Source organism: Fringilla coelebs (genome assembly GCF_963513975.1).
Source record: "Fringilla coelebs genome assembly, chromosome: 29".
Lineage (NCBI taxonomy): Eukaryota > Metazoa > Chordata > Aves > Passeriformes > Fringillidae > Fringilla > Fringilla coelebs.
The window spans coordinates 3545799-3567872 of record NC_140055.1 but is presented as its reverse complement, the minus strand read 5'-3'; the positions used below and the strand labels follow the sequence as shown (position 1 = coordinate 3567872).

At 58.9% G+C, this 22074-nt stretch overlaps 3 protein-coding genes across 4 annotated transcripts in view; all 3 read right to left on the bottom strand.

Moving 5' to 3' along the window:
- LOC311163996 (cilia- and flagella-associated protein 45-like) overlaps window positions 1-22074 on the bottom strand; it is a gene marked incomplete at both ends in the record, with an annotated part of 61450 nt that overhangs the window by 25983 nt on the left and 13393 nt on the right.
- Window positions 17794-19385, bottom strand: LOC311163910 (uncharacterized protein). Its single transcript, XM_084223087.1, has 4 exons — window positions 19279-19385; window positions 18751-19053; window positions 18585-18671; window positions 17794-18149 (listed from the first exon to the last, which is right to left on the bottom strand). Coding segments are annotated over exons 1-4 (510 nt in total). The 5' UTR covers window positions 19280-19385; the 3' UTR covers window positions 17794-18030.
- LOC311163792 (low affinity immunoglobulin gamma Fc region receptor II-like) lies at window positions 19441-21656 on the bottom strand. 2 transcript variants are annotated; one of them, XM_084222911.1, is made up of 5 exons: window positions 21556-21656; window positions 20876-20896; window positions 20557-20787; window positions 20058-20315; window positions 19441-19921 (listed from the first exon to the last, which is right to left on the bottom strand). In XM_084222911.1, the coding sequence occupies exons 1-5, from the start codon at window positions 21602-21604 to the stop codon at window positions 19557-19559; spliced, it is 924 nt and encodes a 307-aa protein (XP_084079037.1). In that variant the 5' UTR covers window positions 21605-21656; the 3' UTR covers window positions 19441-19556. The 2 variants fall into 2 exon arrangements, with proteins under 2 accessions (XP_084079037.1, XP_084079038.1); XM_084222912.1 differs by lacking the exon at window positions 20876-20896 and having other exon boundaries at window positions 21556-21653.

Below are 22074 nucleotides of genomic sequence, written 5' to 3'. Positions count from 1 at the left end.
GGGACTCCCCTTTCCCCCTCCCCAGACACCCCCAGAGCCCCCCTTATCCCCACAGGACCCCCCGGATGTGGGGCCTGTGCTCAACACCCACCTCGTGGGGACCGAGTGTGCACGGGGTGAGTGCAGTGGGTTACACTGGGCCATGTCACCCACAGGTGTCACCGCCCAGACAGGTCCCCACAACCAGTGTCACTCTCAGGGCCCCCACAGGTTTCCCCCAGCCCTGCCCCACCTCGGGATCCACAGGTGACCACCGTGGAACTGTCAGGACCCTACGAGGGACAGCGGGACCCCCGTGACTACGATGACGTGCTGTGACACTGGGGACACTGGGGGGCACTGGGGGGCATCGGTTCCCATCATGGGTCTCTTCTTCCTCTCCCCAGCACCCCACGGGGCTCCTCATTCCCCCTCCCAGTGCTGGGGGTTCACATGAGGTTTTTCTCTCTTATTGTACCCAAAAATCAGTTTTTTGGTCAAACTCTGTGACAAACAAGGCCCCCTCTTTAAAATTTTTATGTGTTTAATAACAAATAAAAGGGTCATTAAACAGCGGGCTGGGTGCTTGGCAGCTGCCAGAGGCACACGGTTAACTACAATAATTCTTCCTGCACATCTTTTCATTGTTCTGGTTAAAGACACACTCAGGAGGGTTATACATTGTCAAACATTCTTTCCAGTTTACATGTTCCAGGAATTCTTTTGCTTGGTTTGCTCCTAGATTCATTTTCATAAAGTACACATCATACTGCAGATTAAATGTATATATTTTATGTGCTCACAAGCCCCGCCCTGTTCTGTGGTTTGACAGTTCTTGATGACCGAAGGGTCAGTGGCAAATCCCACTTTGCACTCTCTCTTTTGCTGTTTATTTACTTGCTACTTTTCAATGTGTTCTTCTCATACAGGTGAGATCCTCCACCAGTACATTAAATCAACATTAGCTATTTCACACAATTATCTGAGTTATTCTCACCATTGCCACTTGGTTACACAAATAAAGGCATGAGCTATTTCTGCAACAGTTAATGATGTAATACACAACACATTGTCTCTATCTTGATATTTTGGGAGAGCCTAAACTCTAATATATTTATCACACTGAAATATATATTCTACACAGGGATTAGGGTAAAAAAGCTGACACATTGTAGTATATCAAAAGCAGTTAAGAAGTGATTACAAACTGAATTATACCAAAATAATTTGCAAAACCCAGTATAATAGTGAAAGCCAATGGCTGCATAGTCATTCATAACAGGGGGAAGATGCATTGAAGGGTTTATTTCACTTCTCCTTACCCTGCTCTGATTTTGTCAGCAATAAATTCAATTAATATCTCTAAATCCCAGGCAGTTTTACCTGTGACAGGATTTGATGAGGGAACTCTCCTGGTCCGTGTCTCAACCCAGGAAACCTTTGCTCATTTTTCTCTCCACATCCAGGTGTGGAGGGCAGTGAGAGAGCAGCTGTGGTGGGTGAGGGGCATCCGGCCTCTGTCCATCCAGGGCAAGGCAGGGAGGAGGAGGAGGGTCCAGGTCAGGCTGTTGAGCAGATTGTTGTGGGATTTGCAGTAGCTCTGGGGCTCTCTCAGTCCCTTGGGCAAAGGGACAAAATGATCAATTCCTGCATTTCCGCACTGGTTCCCTCACAGCTGCCCCTGCAGGGGCGTTTCCAGCCAGTCCTGCTCTGAAAACCATCAAAGGCCATTGCAGAGCCACTGCTTGGGCTCCCTTTGGGGTTTCTGCTCCTTGCAGGGCTGAGCAAACCACAGGCAGGCCTTTTCCCCCACAGAATTCTCACCTCTGCAGCAGCTCTAAAGCTGCAGAATCAAAGGCAAGGGGGCAGGGGGGACCCTGAGGTGCTGGCTGCCACCTGGGGCTGGCCAGAGCAGGGCTGGGCAATGGCCATCCCTGTGCAGTGCGGCTGGGCCATGGCTGGGCCCCACCCTTGCACTGACAGGGGTCCCCAGGATGTGCCACCCCTGGGACAGGATCCTCCAGGACAGGACAGCCCTGGATGTGCCCCCAAGGACAGAAGTGCCCCCCTTTCCCATCTGACTGTCAGCACAAATGGCCACTTCCTTCTTGTCCAGGAAAAAGAAAGTGAAAGTGTTGAGGGGGCACAACCTCACACCTCCATCCCCCACAGCCTCCCCTCCCTTCCCTGCACCCCCACACCCCATTCTCCCCCTCCCCTGAGTCCCCCCAACCCATTCCATGCTCAGGTGCTCCCCGGGATTGCAGAGCCAGGAAACGGGGTGGAGGGAACCTGGCAGAAAAGTGAGGAAAATAAGGAAAAAAGAGAAATAAAGAGAGGAAAAAGTCAAGGGCAGGCAAGGGCACAGAAGGTGAGCCACCGAGGACTCCCATGTGATGCCTGCACAGCAAACGAGCCCCCCAGAGGAGGTGTGCTGGGCCATGGGTCACCCCAAAATCTGAGGCACCCCAGGAAGGAGCTGCTATCCCCGTGCCCACCCAGCCACTCCCCACCACTGGCACCCCCATTCCCCTGGCACCCCAACCATGGCACCCCCATTGCCTTGGTCTCTCCTCCCTTGGACCCCCATCCCAGGGCTGCCATTGCCCAGCACCACCATTGCCTTGATCCCATCCCATGGGCTGCTTCTTCCCCCAGAACCCCGATTCCCGAGGGTCCCCTTTTTCCCAACTGGCACCCACATTCCATGACATCAAATCCCTGGGACCATCTTCCCACAGCACCCCTGTCCCTGAATCCCCCCAGGCATGGAGACCGCAATTCCCCTGGACACCCCATTCTCCTGGACACTCTTTCTTGGTTCTCCACATCCTTTGAGCCCCCCACTCATGGTAACACCAACCCCCACCATGTCCCCAGACCATCCCATCATGTCCCCATCCTGTCCCTAGCTTGTGGCCACCCTGCCCCCACCAAGGGCCACCTACACGTGGGGATGGATGTGGCCTCGCTTCCTTCCCCTTCATCCGAAGAGCCGCCAGCCAGGGGAGCGGTGGCCACAGGAGCCAGTGACAGCCAGTCCACATGGCTGGGGACACCGGGGTGGCCGGGAAGGTGGCGCTGCTCCTGTGGGGTGAGTGCCCTGGGCACAGGCCTGACAACCCGGAGATGGGGAGGGGGCACAGGGGGGCTGCGGGGTCCCCTGAGGTCCCCAAGGCCAGCAGTGCCACTCCCTGTTACCCACAGTGGACCTTAGTGGGACTGGGGATGTAGGGTGGCTTTGGGACAGGAACAGGGGGCAGGAATCTGGGGCTGGGGCTGTGGGGACAGGAATGTGGGGACTGGCACCTTTGGGCTCAGGTAGCTCTGGGGACAGGGACAAGGGAACTGGGATGCAGGGACAGAAGGGGACAAGAACGGTGAGGATGTGGCCATGGGGATGGGATCATGGGGATGGCACCATGAGCTGGTGGGGGTGACCTGGGCCAGCCTGGGCTGTGTCCGTGGTGTCCTCGTGCCCGGGCTGTCCACAGTGTCCCCATGTTGTGCCTCAGCCCAGGGTGGCCTCAGTGTCCCTGTTCCCAAGGTGTCTGTGCCACAGGGATGTGGTTCACAGACGGCTGTGACACAGACATGTCCACTGGGAGTCTCTACATCTTTTGGGGACCACCCAGACACACTTTCTCACAAGAACTGCTGTCCCCATAAGGGCAGTGTGGACACAGCCCCCACACCCCGTGCCCCCCTGCTGCTGTCCCTGCAGTGCCACCCCCACCCAGCCCTGTCCCTTCTCCCTTCCAGCCCAGACCCTCGGCCTCGCTGGTGAGTCCTCGGGGGATGCCATGGCCCCACCCCGCTGTCCCCAGCCCCACGCTGGCCCTGGCAGGCTGGTGTCCCCTGTCACCCGCAGGTGCCCAGACCACCCAGCTCCTCGTGGACCCCCCCTGGAGGCCGGCGGTGCTGTGGGACTGGGTGACACTGACCTGCCAGGGCTCAGGGACCACCGGTGCCACCACCTGGTACAAGGACGGGCAGATCTGGGGGCAGCAGGGACGTGACAACATCACTGTCACCGAGAGTGGCACCTACGAGTGTGACAGACCCGACACTGGGCGCAGCCCCCCTGTGACAGTCTCAAATAGTGAGGGGGTTTGGGTGTCCCTAGCCTGGAACCTGCAGGGACCCCGAGGGCTCTGGGTGGGCTCCACTCCATGGGTCACCTCCAGGTGTGACCAGAGCCTGTCCCCTTCACTGGTGACATCCCAGAGCATCCCTGTGTGACGAGACTTCTCTCTCACAATGGGTGGCCCCTGGTGCCTCCTGATGGCCCCTATCATGACCCTCCTGATGGCCCAGGTGTGACAGGACCCCACTGTCCCTCAGACTGGCTGGTGCTGCAGGTGCCAGCACGGGCGCTGTTGGAGGGGGACACGGTGACACTGCGCTGCCGGCGCAGGGACAATAAACGGCTCACAAATGTGTACTTCTACCATGAAGAGACTTATGTGAAGTGGAGTTATGATGGGACCGAGCTGTCCCTGACGCCACTGCGGCCGAGCCTCAGTGGCAACTACTACTGTGCGGGCTCGGTGAGCGATGTCGTGGCGGAGTGGAGCAAGTCGAAGCCGGTGACAGTGACAGTGCACAGTGAGTGCAGGGATGGGGACAGGGAACGAAAAACATCCTCCAAGGCTTTCCCCACCACTGCCTGAATCCTTCATCCCTCCCTTTACTCCGTCCTGGCTCACCCAGAATTGCCCAAGTCCCTGTGGGTTTCCCCCATGACTGCCCAGTTTCCCCTGCACATCCCTCATCCCTCTGTTTGTCCTCCCCAGCCCTCCCTGGATTCCCCACCCCTTCCAAGGTCCCTGCTCCACCCGCTGCTCTCCCTTCCTTCCCTGGGTCCTCCCACCCATCTCTAAACCCCAAATCATTCCCTGAGTCTCCTCAGCCTCCCTCGTGGTTCCCCATCCCTGCCTGGGTCTCTCCCCCTTTCCACGGGGTCTCACCATTGTCCCCAGGTCCCACCATGCCTCCCAGGGTCCCCTTCTGCTCACTGGGATCCTCGCTGCTCTCCTCCAATCCCCCCTTTCCCCTCCAGTGTGCCCAACCCCACCTGGGTCCCCAATCCCTCCTGTGTCCCCCCGCAGGGTCCCACCCCCGGGGGTGTCCCTGTCAGCACAGCCCCCGGGGGACAGGTGGCACTCGGGAACAGCCTGGTGCTGAGTTGCACGGTGGCCACAGGGACAGGTCCCCTGTCCTTCTCCTGGCACTGGGAGGGCTCAGGGGCACTGCTGGGCACCGGCCCCCACCTGGAGCTGCACCACACTGGAGACAATGACAGCGGCCAGTACCGGTGCCAGGTCAGCAACGGGGACAGCGTGGCCAAGAGTGACCCCCTGAATGTCACCGTGCTGGGTGAGCGGGACCCTCAGGCTGGGGGTGACCCCACCTATGGCACCCTCATCCCACCTCACCCGCTGCAAGCCCTGTCTGTGTCCCCGCAGTGCCCGTGGCCAATGCCACCATCACCCACGGTCCCCTGTCACACCTGGTGCGTGCAGGTGACAACGTGACCCTGCGCTGCTCGGTGCAGGTGGGCTCAGCCCCTGTCACCTTCAACTGGCTGCACAACGGCCAGGAGGTGGCCCGGGGTCCCCTCCTGGAGCTCGGGGACATCAATGTGAGACATTCAGGCACCTACCAGTGCGTGGCCACCAATCAGCTGGGACAGGACGGGCACCGCATGTTCCGGGCACTCAGCCCAGAGCTGGTCCTGGGGGTGACACCTGGCTCACCCTGGGTCACAGGTGGGGTCACACAGGGTCACCAGGGAGTGAAGGACCCCATGGGTTTAGGGTCACCCCATTTTGTCCCCCTCTTTTTCTTGCAGTGGCCGCAGGGGTCGGTGTGGCCATTTTGTTCCTGCTCCTACTCCTGGGTGTCATTGTGCTGTGGGACCTGTGGCACCGTGTGGGTGGGTGACAATGAGGGGACAGGGGTCATGGGGAGGGGTGGGAAGGCCCCCAGAGAAAGGCGGCCATATGGCAGCACCCACAGCCCTTGGCTTGGTAGGGACTGAGCCCTCAGTGACCATGGCTCAGAGACCTGGGGAGGGTTGGGGGGTTGTGCAGGGACTTTGGGGCTTCTATCAGGGGTCCCCCTCCCTGCCAGGCTCGGGGTTCTGGGGGCTCAGCGTGTTGATGTGAGTGGGGTGGTTCAGGGATACTGGGGAGGCATCAGGGATACATGCGGAGGGCCTGGGGAGAATTGTATGTCTGGTGGTGGTTCAGCATTCCCAAGGGTGGATGGGGTTCCCTGGATCTCCAAAGTCACCCCTCCAGTTTTCCTTTGCAGATGCCAGGAAACACCAGGAAAGGTGAGTGCAGGTTCCAGCCATGATGCTTCTTTTACCCAAAGCCCCAGGACCTCCCATCCCCTTCCACACACCCCCTTATTCCCACAGGACCCCCCCAGACCCCCTGGCACACCCAGTGGAGAATCCTCAGCGGACGTACATGGAACTGCAAAGGCAACCATGGGAACCCAGTGACATCTATGACAGACTACACCAAAAGCTGTGATGCTCTGGGAAGCAGGAGGCGATGGGTGACACTGGGGGTGCTCCCTCCATGGCTCCTCTGGTTGCCCATCCTTCCAAGGGAGGTGTTCATGGGTCAGGGGGAGGCTACACAGGGCACCCTGTGCTCCCCATTTCCTCTCCCAGTACCCCCAAGGGTTACCCCATCCCTTTGCTCATACCTGCAGGGGCTCCCCAGCCCCATCCAAGTGCCCAAGTACCCTCAGTGACTGCCCCATTCTCTCCCCACACTGCTGGCAGGACACCCAGGGCTTCCCCATTCCCCCTCCCACCACCCCTGTCCCATCCCGCTGTAAAAGGGGGTGTCAGGGAGGATTCTTTCTGAAAGGTTCCTCGAATTAAAACGAAGCACAAATGGGGCAATGTTATATCTGAGAAGTGTTTATTGATAAGGAGGGTTAGTGTTCTTACGGAAGGGGGAGAGAAGGGAGTAGAAAGGGAAAAGGATAAAGAGAGAAACAGAAGAGAGGGACAGCGTTACCACAAGAAGCCCGGGCGCTCTGTGGGCATCAGCTCGGCAGATGGAGTGTGTGTGCTGCAAGCCAGGGCGAGCCCACATGGCTTTTGTGAGTGGCTGTGTGTGATCTCCAAGGACGGCACCTGCGTGTCTCTGGCATCGGTGAGCGATGGCTGCGGGCTGGCTGCTGCAGGCCGGTGCTGTGGCACTGGTGGCTCTGGGCTGGCTGCTGCGGGCCGGTGCTGTGGCACTGGTGGCTCAGGGCTGGCTGCTGTGGGTTGGTGCTGTGGCACTGGTGGCTCTGGGCTGGCTGCTGCGGGCTGGTGCTGTGGCACTGGTGGCTCTGGGCTGGCTGCCGTGGGCTGGTGCTGTGGCACTGGTGGCTCTGGGCTGGCTGTGAGCTGGTGCTGTGGCAGTGGTGGCTCTGGGCTGGCTGCTGCAGGCCGGTGCTGTGGCACTGGTGGCTCTGGGCTGGCTGCTGCGGGCTGGTGCTGTGGCACTGGTGGCTCTGGGCTGGCTGCCATGGGCTGGTGCTGCCGTGTGCAGGTGCAGCAGGCTTGGTGCTGTGGGTAGCACGGGAAATGCAGCACAGGCGGCGGGTGGGTGCAGGCAGGATCCACTCTGTCGGTGAAACAATGAAGGAGGCCGGGCTGAGCAGGAATGAGCTACCTCGCTGAAGCAGTGAAGCAGGGAAGAACGGGTGTGGACAGGGAAGAAGAACCACCAGGAGGAAAAGACGAGGGCAGGGAGCATCGGTGATATTTTTGTCCGACTTCCAGGAGGAATGATGCATCTGACTCCATCTTTTCAGAAGGCTAATTAATTACTTTACTGTACTATATTATTCTGTATTATATTACGTTACACCTAAACTGAATCTGCCAAGCATTCAGCTGCACTCCACTGCACAGAATCCCATGACTGTCAGCCAACAGTCCTGACAAACACACCTGGATTCAATTGGTCAGTGAATCAAAACACCCTCACCAGAATCCAATTATCAATTCCCTTCAGGTAAACAATCGTGCACAGTGCATTCCACTTGTGAACAACACAGCAGCAGTAAATGAGATAAGAATTGTTTGGATCTTTTTTTGCTTCTCTCACTGCTTCTCCCAGGTCCAGAGAATGTGAATACCACAGGGGAGGAGGGCCAAGCTGACCCTCCGAGTGAGCCCATGATCCCTCCAAGGAACCCAAAGTCAAATGCTCCTCTTGGGTCACAGTTTGCTGCTTTTATTTGCAAAGGCTCCTCCCACAGCCCGATTTCTTTGGCATTTTTTCACACACGTTTTTCTCAGGTATCTGTCCCACCAGCCAGTGGGGGTCACTCACAGCCCAATCACTGAAGCTTCTCTCCCCTGATCATCTGTTTCATGAAGCCTCACCAGGAACATGGTTCCCAGCACATGTACAACCCACAGAGTAATTTTTCACATCATGTGTAGCATATGTTGAGACATAAATCCAAATCAAATTTGTTCCTCTGAACCCCCATGTGCTTAGTGGCTCTGCAATCCACATCCCAGTGCTCCCAGTAAGGTGGCTTACTGTTACCCATCCCAGTTCGAAGGGGGCACAGAACCCAGTTCCCTGCTCCTGGGACAAAAATGCAGCTCTTTGGTTAAACTGGCAGAAATGGTGTTTCTTTGTTGAGCTCTGTCAAGGAAGCTGAACAAGGTGGGAACCTCCCTTGGAATGGAAAATACGACCCCAACCCTTCTCTCTCAACTCTTATAACTTTGAAATTACAGGGCTTTTAGGCAAAGATGTGGGAACAGGAATAACATTTTTTTACTGGTATGTATTGTGAGAAACAAATTAATGGAAGTTGATTTTTGCTGGATATTATATGAATTGATATTACATTAATGATTCTATTGTTGATTAAATATCTTGATGTTAGTTTTGGGACAGTGATACATATTGTGGAGTGGCTGATGTGGCTGGGGTGGCCACCCAAGGGTGGGGCCCAGCCATGGCCCAGCCCCACTGCACAGGGATGGCCATTGCCCAGCCCTGCTCTGGCCAGCCCCAGGTGCCAGCCAGCACCTCAGGGTCCCCCCTGCCCCCTTGCCTTTGATTCTGGCAGCTTTAGAGCTGCTGTAGAGGTGAGAATTCTGTGGGGGGAGAAGGCCTGCCTGTGGTTTGTTCAGCCCTGCAAGAAGCACAAACCCTAAAGGGAGCCCAAGCAGTGGCTCTGGGAGGGCCTTTGATGGTTTTCAGAGCAGGGCTAGATGGAAACCACCCCTGCAGGGGCAGTTGTGAGGAAACCAGTGCAGAACTGCTGGAATTGACCATTTTGTCCCTCTTGGTAAGGGTCTGAGATGACGACAAAACTACTGCAAATCCCACAACAATCTGCTCAACAACCTGCCTAGGACACTTCTTCTTCAACAAAACCTGCAGCTTTCTAGAACCTCATGGAAAGAATATTTGGGTTCAGGCTGTGGTCACCAGATAAGAGAGAAAAATGTAGAAATATTGAGCAGTGGCTCTGCCTGTGGCCGTGGTGGGGCTGTGTGGTTCGACCCTGTCTGGGTTCCAGGTGTCCCCAAAGCTGCTCCATCCCTCCCCTCCTCACCTGAGTGAAAGGCTGAGGGTTTGCAGGAATTGTGGCATAAAGCCACCAGAGGGGCTGCTGTGGACCTGAGACCTGCCTGGGCTCAGGCGCTGCCTTCCTTCCATCCAGGATCATGGAAAGCGGTTGCGGGTGTTGCTCAGGGTGTGTGCCTGGCCCCGGGACACTGCTACGCTGCCAGTGGGCACTGGGATCCAACCTGCTGCCTTGGCGGCTCCTGCCCGCTGCCGGTGGTGGTGCCTGGAGCGATTGGTACCCGTGAGTTTGCAAAAGGAGCGATTTCCCCTCCATCCTCCTACCCGAGGCCGCCATGGCCCCTGAGGGGATGGAGCTGGACCGGGGCGCCCCCTGCTGGCCGGGAGTGCTCCCTGAAGAGCCCCCCGCTGGCCGGGAGTGCTCCCTGCAGCGACCCCTGCTGGCCGGGAGTGCTCCCTGCAGCGACCCCTGCTGGCCGGGGTTATCACTGACACAAACACGAACGGCGCTGAGCAGGAGGGAAAGATCTGGGTTTGTGTTGTTTTTTTCTGTTCTGGTTTATAAATCTCCAGATAAAGAGCTGTTTTTCCTTTTCCTACACTTTGGCCTGGAAGCCCCATCATCTCTGAAATTAAAAAATATTTAAGACATGGGTCTTCTTTCCATTGCAGGAACATTTCCAATTTCCTGGGAAAATATTTATCATTTAAATGAGTTGCCAACTCCTGGGTTCCAGCATTGATGGGACAGACGCTCCAAGAGGAAACAGGGTCAGGAACTTGGCCATTTCATGCTCTGGCTTTTGAGCCAGTTGGGCCACCAGCAGCCCTCACCCCACGTGGCACTTCTGGTCACGTGGCCACTCAGGAGCTGGCTTTGGCAGAGTGTCACACTTTCCCCAGTGTGCCATGGCTGACAGACTGATGGACAGATGGGGCCCTGTCTCACCAAATGCAAGGCCTGACCCACCCCTGCCACACACAGCTCTTCCAAAATGTCTCCAGACATAAAAATTTTCCCGTCTTGGCCACCCCATGCTGTACCATGGCCTGATCCCCAAAGCCCTGGAAAAGCGAGAGGCTCTGGAACCCCCACAGGGCCTTTGTGACATCCTGGTGTGGGGAACAGGGCAGAGGAGGGGTTTGGGACTGGGGACAAGAGAATCCAGAGCCTCCTGAAGGCCGCTTCAGCCATCAGAGCAAGGAAGGCCCAGGGCCCTGGCAGGTTTGTCTGGTGGAGGAAACGAGCTGGGGGAAATGTCTGGGGTTTGTTCCTTGTTGTGGCTTTCCCAGGAAATTATTTCTTGTGTGAAAATTTGGACTCTGAACCTTGTTGCTGTTGCTGTTGGTTTTATTCTCTCTTGTTGCTGTTTCAGGAAATTGTTCTTCTCTCACCCCTGAGTGATCTTTGTGCCAAAACAGGGAGGGAGAGGGGCAGTTTTGGTGGCAGCACACACACGAGTGGGTGCCCATGGGTGGGGACCCCCAGTGCCCCCAGTTCCCCCCAGTGCCCCCCACCCCCCCAGTGTAACAGCACATTCCCGTAGATGTCACCAGGTTCCTGCGGTCACCCCTGGGGTCCCCGCAGCTCCGCGTAGGTCACCTGGGGATCCTGGAGGGTGGTGGCACGGAGGGACGGTGAGAGAGACACGGGCTGTGGGATCGGGGTGGGGTGACACTTGTGGGTGACGTGTCCCTCTGCGTGTGTCCCCCCCTGTACTGACCCCCTGCCCACTTGGTGGCCACGATGTGGGCGTACAGCACCTCCCCCTCCTCTGAGGGGGCTGGGGGATCTGGGGGGGGGCCTGAGGGAATAAAGGGAATGTGCAGAGGGAATGGGAGGTGTTTGGGTTGGGGTAAAAGGGAAGAGTGTGGTTTGAGCCCCCCACTCACCTTTCCTGGTTCTTCCTGGATGCTGCAGAGGAAAGAGGGGATGGGTGACTGTGGGGTCCCAGGACCCTGACCCCTCTCAGGATTCCTGAACCCCCACGGGACCCTCAGTTACTCACAGGACCCCCAAGAATCCCTGAAGACCCCTAGAATTCAGGAACCTTCCCAGTGCCTCTGATGAACTCAGCCTCCAGAACCCAAAGCCCACCAGCGACAGAGACGCCCCCTAGAAGAACTCCCAACATCCCTGCAGGACCCTCCAGCACCTCCCCAAAGGCTACCGGACCCACAGCCGAGGTCACAATTCTGGGGCTGTGGGTGCTGCCCTATCACTCTCCAACTCTGGGGGTCTCTACAGCTCCCTGGGACCCCCATCCTCCCATATTAACCCACCGTGGCGGTGCCACCGGTGCCAGGCCACAATGACACACACGAGCAGGAGCAGAAACAAAAGGGCCCCACCGACCCCTGCGGCCACTGCAAGAAACAGAGGGGGACACATCAGGGTCACCCATCACCCCAGAGGTGCTGAACCACACGGTGACCCCATGGGATCCCCACCTGTACTCATGTGTGTCCTTGTGTCCTGCGGTGTCACCTCCAGGGCCAGCTCTGGGCCGAGTGCCCGGAACATGCGGTGCCCGTCCTGTCCCAGCTGGTTGGTGGCCATGCACTGGTAGGTGCCCGAATGTCCCACATCGATGTCCCCAAGCTCCAGGAGGGGACCCCGGACAACCTCCTGCCCGTTGTGCAGCCAGGTGAAGGTGACAGGGGCTGAGCCCACCTGCACCGAGCAGCGCAGGGTCATGGGGACACCTGCGCGCACCGGGTGTGACAGGGGACTGGGGGTGATGGTGGCATTGGCCACGGGCACTGTGGGGACACAGAAGGGGCTGACACTGGGTGACATGGGATGGGGGTGCCGTGGGTGGGGTCACCCCCAGCCCGAGGGTCCCGCTCACCCAGCACGGTGACATTCAGGGCGTCACTCTCGGCCACGCTGTCCCCGTCGCTGACCCAGCACCGGTACTGGCCGTTGTCATTGTCCCCAACGTGGTGCAGCTCCAGGCCAGGGCCGGTGCCCAGCAGTGCCCCCGAGCCCTCCCAGTGCCAGGAGAAGGACAGGGGACCTGTCCCCTTGGCAGCTGCGCAGCTCAGCACCAGGCTGTCCCCGAGTGCCACCTGTCCCTCGGGGGGCTGCACTGACAGGGACACCGCCGAGGGCAGGACCCCTGCGGAAGGAGGTGACAGCAGGGGACAGTGAGGGACCCGGGAGGCTTGGGGAGGGGCAGGGAGACACCAGAGAGAGAGAGGGGTGCAGCGATTGGGGGGGGGCTTGGAAAGGAACCCCGAGGGAGGATGAGGAGTTCAGGGAGGGGACACCTGGAGAGGGAGAGGGGTGACGCAAGGAAGGGGACCCAGGAACCCAGGGAGGGGATGGTGGAACCAGGGGAATTTGCAGGGACCACAGAGAGGGATGGGGGGACGCAGAGGTGGATGAGAAGGCCCAGTGAGGGATGGGGGGACACGGGCCAGGAATGGGAAACCTAAGGTGGGACCTGGGGCAGGGATGGCAGGACACAGAAAAGGTGTCAGGAAAGGATGGGGGTTCCCATGTAGGGCTGGGGGATTCAGTGAATGATCTTGGAATGGAGTGGGGGGGAGCCAGAGAGGAATCCAGGAAAGGTTGGAGGTCCCAGGGCAAGTGTCAGGAAGGACCTGGGATCCCCAGTAAGCGCTGGGGGACCCGAGGGGTCTCTGGGGGCTCCCCGGTCCCATCCCTGCACTCACTGCGCACCGTGACGCGGAGCTGGGCGCTGCTCTTCCACATGGTCCTGTCCTCGGAGCGCACCTGGCACCTGTTATTTCCCGAGTGGGAGACCCCCACGGCGGGCACCAGCAGCCATGGGAACCTCTGCAGGACCCCCACCACCTGCCTGTGCCGGTAGAACACGGACAGGAGGGGGGCTGGGGGCCGCAGGGGGCTGGGGGTGCTGAGGCAGCTGAGAGTCAGGGTAGACCCCTCGGTGGGCTCGGTGGGACCCTCCAGCAGCGGCACCGAGAAGAGCTCAGGGAAGGAGAGGGGAGGTGAGGACTGTGACACTGAGTCTGCTGGGATGAGGCTGTGGGGGTGTCAGGAGATTGGTGTTCCAGCCGTGGGGGTGCTCACCGTGCACTGTCACTGTCACTGCTGCTGACCGTGACGTCCAGGACCCCACCCAGCCCTTGCAGCTGTACCGGCTGCTGTGGTTCAGCTGCAGAGGGGGCAGGGACAGCTCGGTCGTTCTAAGGGTTCCCCCCAGATCCTTCCAGTCCATGTAGAATCGCACCCTGGTGACCGGCTGGTCCTGCCAGCCCCGGCAGTGCAGTTTCAACCTGTCCCTCTCCAGCAGCGCTTGTGCTGGCACCTGCAGCACCAGCTGGTCTCTGGGACAGGAGAGTCCCATCTCACTGAGGGGCTCAAGACAGCTCCGAGGTGGGTGCCCATGGTGCTGGGGACAACTGGGATTCTCTGGGATGCACTGGGAAGTCTCTGTGTGCAGGGCACAGGCATTCGTCACTTGAGAGCTGTGAGGCCACCCATGGAGTGGAGCCCACCCAGACCTGTCAGGGGCCACCCAGATCATTTAAGGTTCCCCCTCACCGTCTGAGACAATCACAGGGGGACTGCGCCCAGTTCCAGGTGTGTCACACTCGTAGGTGCCACTCTCGGTGACAGTGAAGCAGTCCCATCCCTGCTGCCCCCAGGGCCACCCATCCTGGTACCAGGTGGTGGCACCAGCGCTCCTCGAGCCCTGGCAGGTCAGTGTTACCCAGTCCCACAGCACCGCTGGCGTCCAGGGGGGTTCCACGAGGAGCTGGGTGGTCTGGGCACCTGTGGGTGACAGGGGACACAAGCCTGCCAGGGCCAGTGCAGGGCTGGGGACAGCGGAGTGGGGCCATGGCATCCCCCGAGGACTCACCAGCGAGGCCGAGGGTCTGGGCTGGAAGGGAGAAGGGACAGGGCTGGGTGGGGGTGGTACTGTGGTGACAGCAGCATGGGGACAGGGGGTGTGGGGGCTGTCATCAAAGCGTCCCCGTGCGGAGAGCAGTTCTTGTGGGAAAGTGCATTGGGGTGATTCCAAAAGATTTGGCAAGGCAGGGGGACATGTCTGTGTCGCAGCCACCCGTGCACCACATCCCTGTGGCACACACACCTTGGGAACAGGGACACTGAGGCCACCCTGGGCTGAGGCAGAACATGGGAACACTGTGGACACCCCAGGCACGAGGACACCACGGACACAGCCCATGGTGGCCCAGATCATCCCCCCCAGCTCATGGTGCCATCCCCATGATCCCATCCCCATGGCCACATCCTCACCATTCTTGTCCCCTTCTGTCCCTGCATCCTAGTTCCCTTGTCCCTATGCCCAGAGCTACCTGAGTCCAAAGGTGCCAGTCCCCACATTCCTGTCCCCACAGCCCCATCCCCAAATTCCTGCCCCCTGTTCCTGTCCCCAAAGCCACCCTACATCCCCAGTCCCACCAAGGTTCCCTGTGGGTAACAGGGACTGGCACTGCTGGCATTGGGGACTTCAGGGGACCCCACAGTCCCCCTATGCCCCCTCCCCATCCCTGGGGTGTCAGGCCTGTGCCCAGGGCACTCACCCCACAAGCGCAGTGCCACCTTCCCGGCCATCTCGGTGTCCCCAGCCATGTGGACTGGCTGTCACTGGCTGCTGTGGCCACCGCTCCCCTGGCTGGTGGCTCTTCAGATGAAGGGGAAGGAAGCGAGGCCACATCTGTCCCCATGTGTGGGTTGCCCTTGGTGGGGGCTGGGTGGCCACAAGCTGGGCACAGGAAGGTGATGCGTGTGCCTGCTGTAAGGTGGGGCAGGGGGTTCTCAGGAGAATGGGGCTCAGGGAATTTGGGAAGCCAGGGATGGGGTCCCTGGGGAATGGGGGTCCTGACAAAATGGAGTCACTGGGAGTGGGGGTGCAGTGGAAATGGGGGTCCCCAGGGCTGGGGGGACTCAGGGATGGAAGTCCCAGAGGAACATGGGCTCCAGGGATTTGGGGTCATGGGATGGGGGAATGGTGGGTCCTGAGAGAACCAAGGTCCTGGGGGAAGGAGGATTGCAGGGATGGAATGAACAAGAGAGGATTCCTTGGGAATGGGGTGCTGGGCCATGGAGATCCTGGGAATGTCAGTACTGGGATGGGAGACACAGGGATGGGGGGACCTACGGAATGAGGGTGCCATGGTTTGGTATCTGTGGGAATGGCAGTGCCAAGAAATGGGCAGTGGCTGGGGTGAGCCCGTGAGTCTCAGTTCCTTCTAAGGGTGCCCCAGATTTTGGGGACACCCAGAGCCCAGCACAGCCCCCACAAGGTGCCTGTCCTTTGGGAGGGTCACTGCAGGTTGATTCCAAGAAGTCTGGGTCTCTTTCCCCACACCCCCAGTGACTTTTCCCTCTCTTATTTCCATTACAATCATTTCATCCCTCAATTTCACAACCCCCCAGTTTGTGCTGTGATGATCCTGGGGGGCACCTGAGCAGGGAATTGGTTGGGGGAAGCCCAGGGTGGAGGAAGCAGGGGTGAGGGGTCTGCAGGGAGGGCTGGGGAGGCTTTGGGGGATGGAGATGCCCACTTTCCCTCCCCAACACTTTAACTTTCTCTCTCATAAAGAAGAAGGAAGAGGGAATTTGTGCTAAATGTGTCCCATGATGGAGGGCAGGTTCTTTCCTGGGCGGGCACATCTGGGGGCCTCCTGTCCTGGGGGAATGCTGTCCCAGGGGGGACACATGCTGGACAAGGTTGTCTTGTCCTGGGCCATGGCAGCTCCAGAAGTGTCCAGACTTTTCCATTCTTGCTCGTTCCCTGCAGGATCTGAGCTGACAAGAGCACCAGGGGAATGGAGCCCCGGGCAGGAAGGAGCTCCCAAACTCCTGCTCCTTGAAGGCATTGGCCACCCAAGGGTGGGGCCCAGCCATGGCCCAGCCCCACTGCACAGGGATGGCCATTGCCCAGTCCTGCTCTGGCCAGCCCCAGGTGGCAGCCAGCACCTCAGGGTCCCCCCTGCCCCCTTGCCTTTGATTCTGGCAGTTTTAGAGCTGCTGCAGAGGTGAGAATTCTGTGGGGGGAAAAAGGCCCTGCCTGTGGTTTGTTCAGCTCTGCAAGAAGCACAAACCCCAAAGGGAGCCCAAGCAGTGGCTCTGGGAGGGCCTTTGATGGTTTTCAGAGCAGGGCTGGCTGGAAACCCCCCCATGCAAGGGCAGCTGTGAGGGACTCAATCCAGAAAGGCAGGAATTGATCATTTTGTCCCTTTGCCCAAGGGACTGAGAGAGCCCAGTACTACTGCAAATACCACACCAATCTGCTGAACAGCGGGACCTGGACCCTCCTCTTCCTCCCTGCCTTGCATTGGATGGACAGTGGCTGGATGCCCCGCACCCACCACAATCACTGTCTCACTGCCCTCCACACCTGCATGTGGAGAGAAAATTGAGCAAACAGTTCCTGGGTTGAGACAAGGACCAGGAGAGATTCCTCATCAAAACCTGTCACAGTTAAATCTGCCTGGGATTTAGAGATATGAATTGAATTTATTGCTGACAAAATCAGAGCAGGGTAAGGAGAAGTCAAATAAACCCTTCATTACACCTTCTCCCTGTTATGAATGATCACGCAGTCATTGTTTTTCACTATTATACTGGTTTTTACAAATTATTTTGTTATAATTCAATTTTAACTGCTTTTAATACACTACAATTTGTCAGTCTTTTTGCCCTAATCCCTGTATAGAATATATATTTTAGCATGATAAATATATTAGAGTTTAGGCTCTCCCAAAATATCAAGATAGAGATAATGTGTTGTGTATTACAACATTAACCATTGCAGAAGTAGCTAATGCCTTTATTTGTGAAACTAAGGGACAATGGTGAGAATAACTCAGATAATTGTGTGAAATAGCTAATGTTGATTTAATGTACTGGTGGAGGATCTCACCTGTATGAGAAGAACACATTGAAAAGTATCAAGTAAGCAAACAGCAAAAGAGAGAGTGCAAAGTGGGATTTGCCACTGACCCTTTGGTTATCAAGAACTGTCAAACCACAGAACAGGGCGGGGCTTGTGAGCACATAAAATATATAAATTTAATCTGCAGTATGGTGTGTACATTATGAAATGAATCAAGGATCAAACCAAGCAAAAGAATTCCAATAACATGTAAACTGGAAAGAATGTTTGACAATGTATAACCCTCCTGAGTGTGTATTTAACCAAAACAATCAAAAGATGTATAGGAAGAACTGTTGTAGTTAATGGTCTGCCTCTGGCAGCTGCCAAGCACCCAGCCTGCTGTTTACTGACCCTTTTATTTGTTATTAAACACTTAACAATTTTAAAGAGTGAGCCTTGTTTCTCACAGAGTTTGACCAAAAAACTGAATTTTGGGTACAATAAGAGAGAAAAACCTCATGTGAACTCCCAGCACTGGGAGGGGGAATGAGGAGCCCCTTGAGTTGCTGCAAAGAGGAAGAAGAGACCCATGATGGGAACCAATGCCCCCCAGTTCCCCCCAGTGCCCCCCAGTGTCACAGCACGTCATCGTAGTTACGGAGGTCCCGTTGTCCCTCGTAGGGTCCCAAAAGCTTCAGGTCGGTCACTTGTGGATCCCGAGGTGGGGCAGGGCTGAGGGACACCTGTGGGGGCCCTGAGAGTGACACTGGTTATGGGGACCTGGGTGGGGGGTGACACCTGTGGGTGAGGTGTCCCTGTCCCCCCCCCGAATTCTCCTCCTGCCCACTCAGTACCCACGATGTGGGTGCAGCAATGCCCCCTCCTCTGGAGGGGTCCTCTGGGGATAAGGTGTCTCTGGGTGGTGTCTGGGGAGGGGGAAAGGGGAGTCCCAGCCTAAGCCCCCACCTCACCTGTCCTGGGGCTGCCTCGTGACTGCAAGGGAAAGGGGAGAGGGTGACCGAGGGGACTCTGGGACCCCTGAACCTTTCTGGGGCCTCAGTAGCTCCAACCACCCATGGACCCCCAAATCCCCACTGCAGCCCCGATTCCCACCGGATCCCTGATCTCTGGCCCCACTCTGGGGGCTTTTCCTCACTCCAGAACCCCCATCCCCCCCATTGTCACCCACCCCGGCGGTGCCACCAGTGACAGCCCCCGATGACAGCCAGGAGCAGAAGCAGGAACAGAAGGGTTCTGCCGACATTCACAGCCACTGCTGGGGACAGACAGAACACACTGGGGTCACCCTGAACCCCGGGTGTCCTGAACTTCCTGGTGACCCTGTGTGACCCCACCTGTGACCCAGGGTGTGCCAGGTGTGACCTCCAGGGCCATCTCAAGGCTGAGTGCCCGGAACACGTGGTGCCCGTCCTGTCCCAGCTGGTTGCTGGCCACGCACTGGTAGGTGCCCGAATGTCCCACATCGATGTCCCCGAGCTCCAGGAAGGGACCCCGGGCCACCTCCTGCCCGTTGTGCAGCCAGGTGAAGGTGACAGGGGCTGAGCCCACCTGCACTGAGCAGCGCAGGGTCATGGGGACACCTGCACGCACGTGGTGTGACAGGGGACCGGGGGTGATGGTGGCATTGGCCACGGGCACTGCGGGGACACACATGGGGCTGAAGGCACAGGGAGGGGCTGGCAGCCGGTGTGGGGGGATGGGTGTGATGGGGGATGTCGGGGATGGGGTCACACCATGGAGGGATGAGGGGACACCGGGGAGAGGTAGAGAGACAAAAGAAAGGTGTCTGGGAGATGTGGAGGTTCCCAGGCAGGGGACCCGAGGGGGATGTGGGGGCTCCCCGGTCCCATCCCCACACTCACTGCGCACCGTGACGCTGAGCCGGGCGCTGCTCTTCCGCACGGCCCTGCCCTCGGAGCGCACCTGGCAGCTGTAATTCCCCGAGTGGGAGACCCCCACGGCGGGCACCAGCAGCTGCGGGGACACCTGCGGGCCCCCCACCACCTGCCCGTCCCGGTAGAACACATACAGGAGGGGGGCTGGGGGCCGCAGGGGGCTGGGGGTGCTGAGGCAGCTGAGAGTCAGGGGGGACCCCTGGGTGGGCTTGGGGGGTCCCTCCAGCAGCGGCACCGGGGAGAGCTCAGGGAAGGAGAGGGGAGGTGAGGATAGTGGCTCTGAGTGTGCTGGGAAGGGGCTTCGGGGGTGTCAGGAGATTGGAGTTCCATCCGTGGGGGTGCTCACCGTGCACTGTCACTGTCACTGGCGCCGACTGTGCCCACAGTGACAATTCGGAGCCCACCCGGCCCCCGCAGCTGTAGCGGCCGCTGTGGTTCAGCTGCACAGGGGACAGGGACAGCTCGGTCCCATTGAAGGACCTCCCCACCTCCTGGTCCTCATGGTAAAATCGCACCTCGGTGACCGGGCTGTTCCACCGGGCCCGGCAGCGCAGTGTCACCGTGTCCCCCTCCAGGAGCTCCCCCGCCGACACCTGCAACTTTAACCAGGCTGCAGGATATGGGGATCGTGTCACACCAGGGGTCCCATTTCCATGCGGATCCCCCCATTGGGTCACCCCCCGATCACCAGGGATTCTTAATTCCAACACGGGTTCCCCTACACTGGGGTGCTCTGGGGTGCTCACCGTGCACTGTCACTGTCACTGGTGCAGACTCCTCCTGTACCCGGGACGTCACCCAGCGCTTGCAGCAGTAGCTGCCACTGTGGTTCAGCTGCAGAGGGGACAGGGACAGCTCGGTCCCACCGCGGACCCCCCCCAATTCCTTCCCGTCTCGGTAGAAGGACACCGAGGTGACGGTGAGGTTCCTGTAGACCCGGCAGCGCAGTGTCACCGTGTCCCCCTCCAGCAGCGCCCGTGCCAGCACCTGCAGCACCAGCAGGTCTGGTGGACAGAGGGGACCTGTTGCACTCGATGGCACCGGGACCCCCCATCGGGTCACACGCAGTGCAACAGGGTTCCCCAGTTCCAACACGGGGGTCCCCAAACACAGGGATGCTCTGGGATGTCCCCACAGCAGGGGACAGGCTCTGGTCACACAGGAGGTGACCCATGGAGCAGAGCCCACCCTGAGCCCTCGGGGTCCCCGCGGGTGCCAGGCTAGGAACACCCAAACCCCCCTCACCATTTAAGACTGTCACGGGGGGGCTGCGCCCGGTGTTGGGTCGGTCACACGTGTAGATGCCAGTCACGATGTGAGTGAGGCGGTCCCGTCCCTGCTGCCACCAGCGGTGCCCGTCCTTGTACCAGGTGGTGTCACCAGCGCTCCCCGAGCCCTGACAGGTCAGTGTCACCGGGTCCCACAGCACTGCCGGCCTCCAGGGGGGCTCCACGAGGAGCTGGGTGGTCTGGGCACCTGCGGGTGACAGGGGACACCAGCCTGCCAGGGCCAGAGCAGGGCTGGGGAAAGCACGGTGGGGCCATGGCATCCCCTGAGGTCTCACCAGCGAGGTCGAGGGTCTGGGCTGGAAGGGAGAAGGGACAGGGCTGGGTGGGGGTGGCACTGCAGGGACAGCAGCATGGGGGCACGGGCTGTCCCCAAACTGTGCCCATGGGGACAGCAGTTCTTGTGAGAAAGTGTTTCTGGGTGGTCCCCAAAAGATTTGGCAAGGCAGGGGGACATGTCTGTGTCACAGCCACCCGTGCACCACATCCCCGTGGCACAGACACCTTGGGAACAGGGACACTGAGGCAACCCTGGGCTGAGGCAGAACATGGGGACACTGTGGACACCCCAGGAACGAGGACACCACGGACACAGCCCAGGCTGGCCAAGGTCACCCCCACCAGCTCATGGTACCCTTCCCATGATCCCATCCCCATGGCCACATCCTCACCGTTCTTGTCCCCTTCTCTCCCTGCATCCCAGTTTCCTTGTCCCTGTGCCCAGAGCTACCTGAGCCCAAAGGTGCCAGTCCCCACATTCCTGTCCCCACAGCCCCAGCCCCAAATTCCTGCCCCCTGTTCCTTTCCCCAAAGCCACCCTACATCCCCAGTCCCACCAAGGTCCACTGTGGGTAACACGGACTGGCACTGCTGGCCTTGGGAAACTCAGGGCACCCCGCAGCACCCTTGTGCCCCCTCCCCATCCCCAGGGTGTCAGGCCCATGCCCAGCGCACTCACCCCACAGGAGCAGTGCCACCTTCCCGGCCATCCTGCTGTCCCCAGCCATGTGGAGTGGCTGTCACTGGCTGCTGTGGCCACCACTCCCCGGGCTGGCTGCTCTTCCGATGAAGGGGAAGGAAGCGAGGTCACATCTTGTCCCCATGTGTGGGTGGCCCTTGGTGGGGGCAGGGTGGCCACAAGCTGGGCACAGGAAGGCAAAAAGCGTGGGTGGCACATGGTGGTGCATGGGGTTCCCAGGAGTGGGGGCTCAGTGGGTTTGGGGTGCCAGGAATGGGTGTCCAGGGGAATGGGGTTTCCAAGGGATGGTGTCCCTGTGGAATGGGGGTCCTGAAGAAGCGGAGTCACTGGAAGGAGGGGTGCCATGGGAATGGGGGTCTCCAGGGTTGGGGCACTCGTGGATGGCAGTCCTAGAGGAACGTGGGCTCCAGGGATTTGGGGTCATGGGATGGCGTTTTTCAGGAGTAGGGTGCTGAGGGAATGGGGGTTCCTGGGAGAACAAAGGTCCTGGGGGAAGGA

What these genes read in the sequence shown, in the direction of transcription:
- LOC311163792 (XM_084222911.1), bottom strand. Translation starts at nt 21,604, where the DNA reads ATGGCTGGGGACAGCAGGATGGCCGGGAAGGTGGCACTGCTCCTGTGG. An exon ending in CCCCGTGACAGTCTTAAATG is followed by an intron (nt 20,316 to 20,556) that starts GTGAGGGGGGTT and finishes TCTGTCCACCAG; the next exon opens with ACCTGCTGGTGCTGCAGGTG. An exon ending in AGTGACAGTGACAGTGCACG is followed by an intron (nt 19,922 to 20,057) that starts GTGAGCACCCCA and finishes CATATCCTGCAG; the next exon opens with CCTGGTTAAAGTTGCAGGTG.
- LOC311163910 (XM_084223087.1), bottom strand. An exon ending in TGGCACACCCTGGGTCACAG is followed by an intron (nt 18,672 to 18,750) that starts GTGGGGTCACAC and finishes GTCTGTCCCCAG; the next exon opens with CAGTGGCTGTGAATGTCGGC. An exon ending in TCACTGGTGGCACCGCCGGG is followed by an intron (nt 18,150 to 18,584) that starts GTGGGTGACAAT and finishes TGTCACTCTCAG; the next exon opens with GGCCCCCACAGGTGTCCCTC.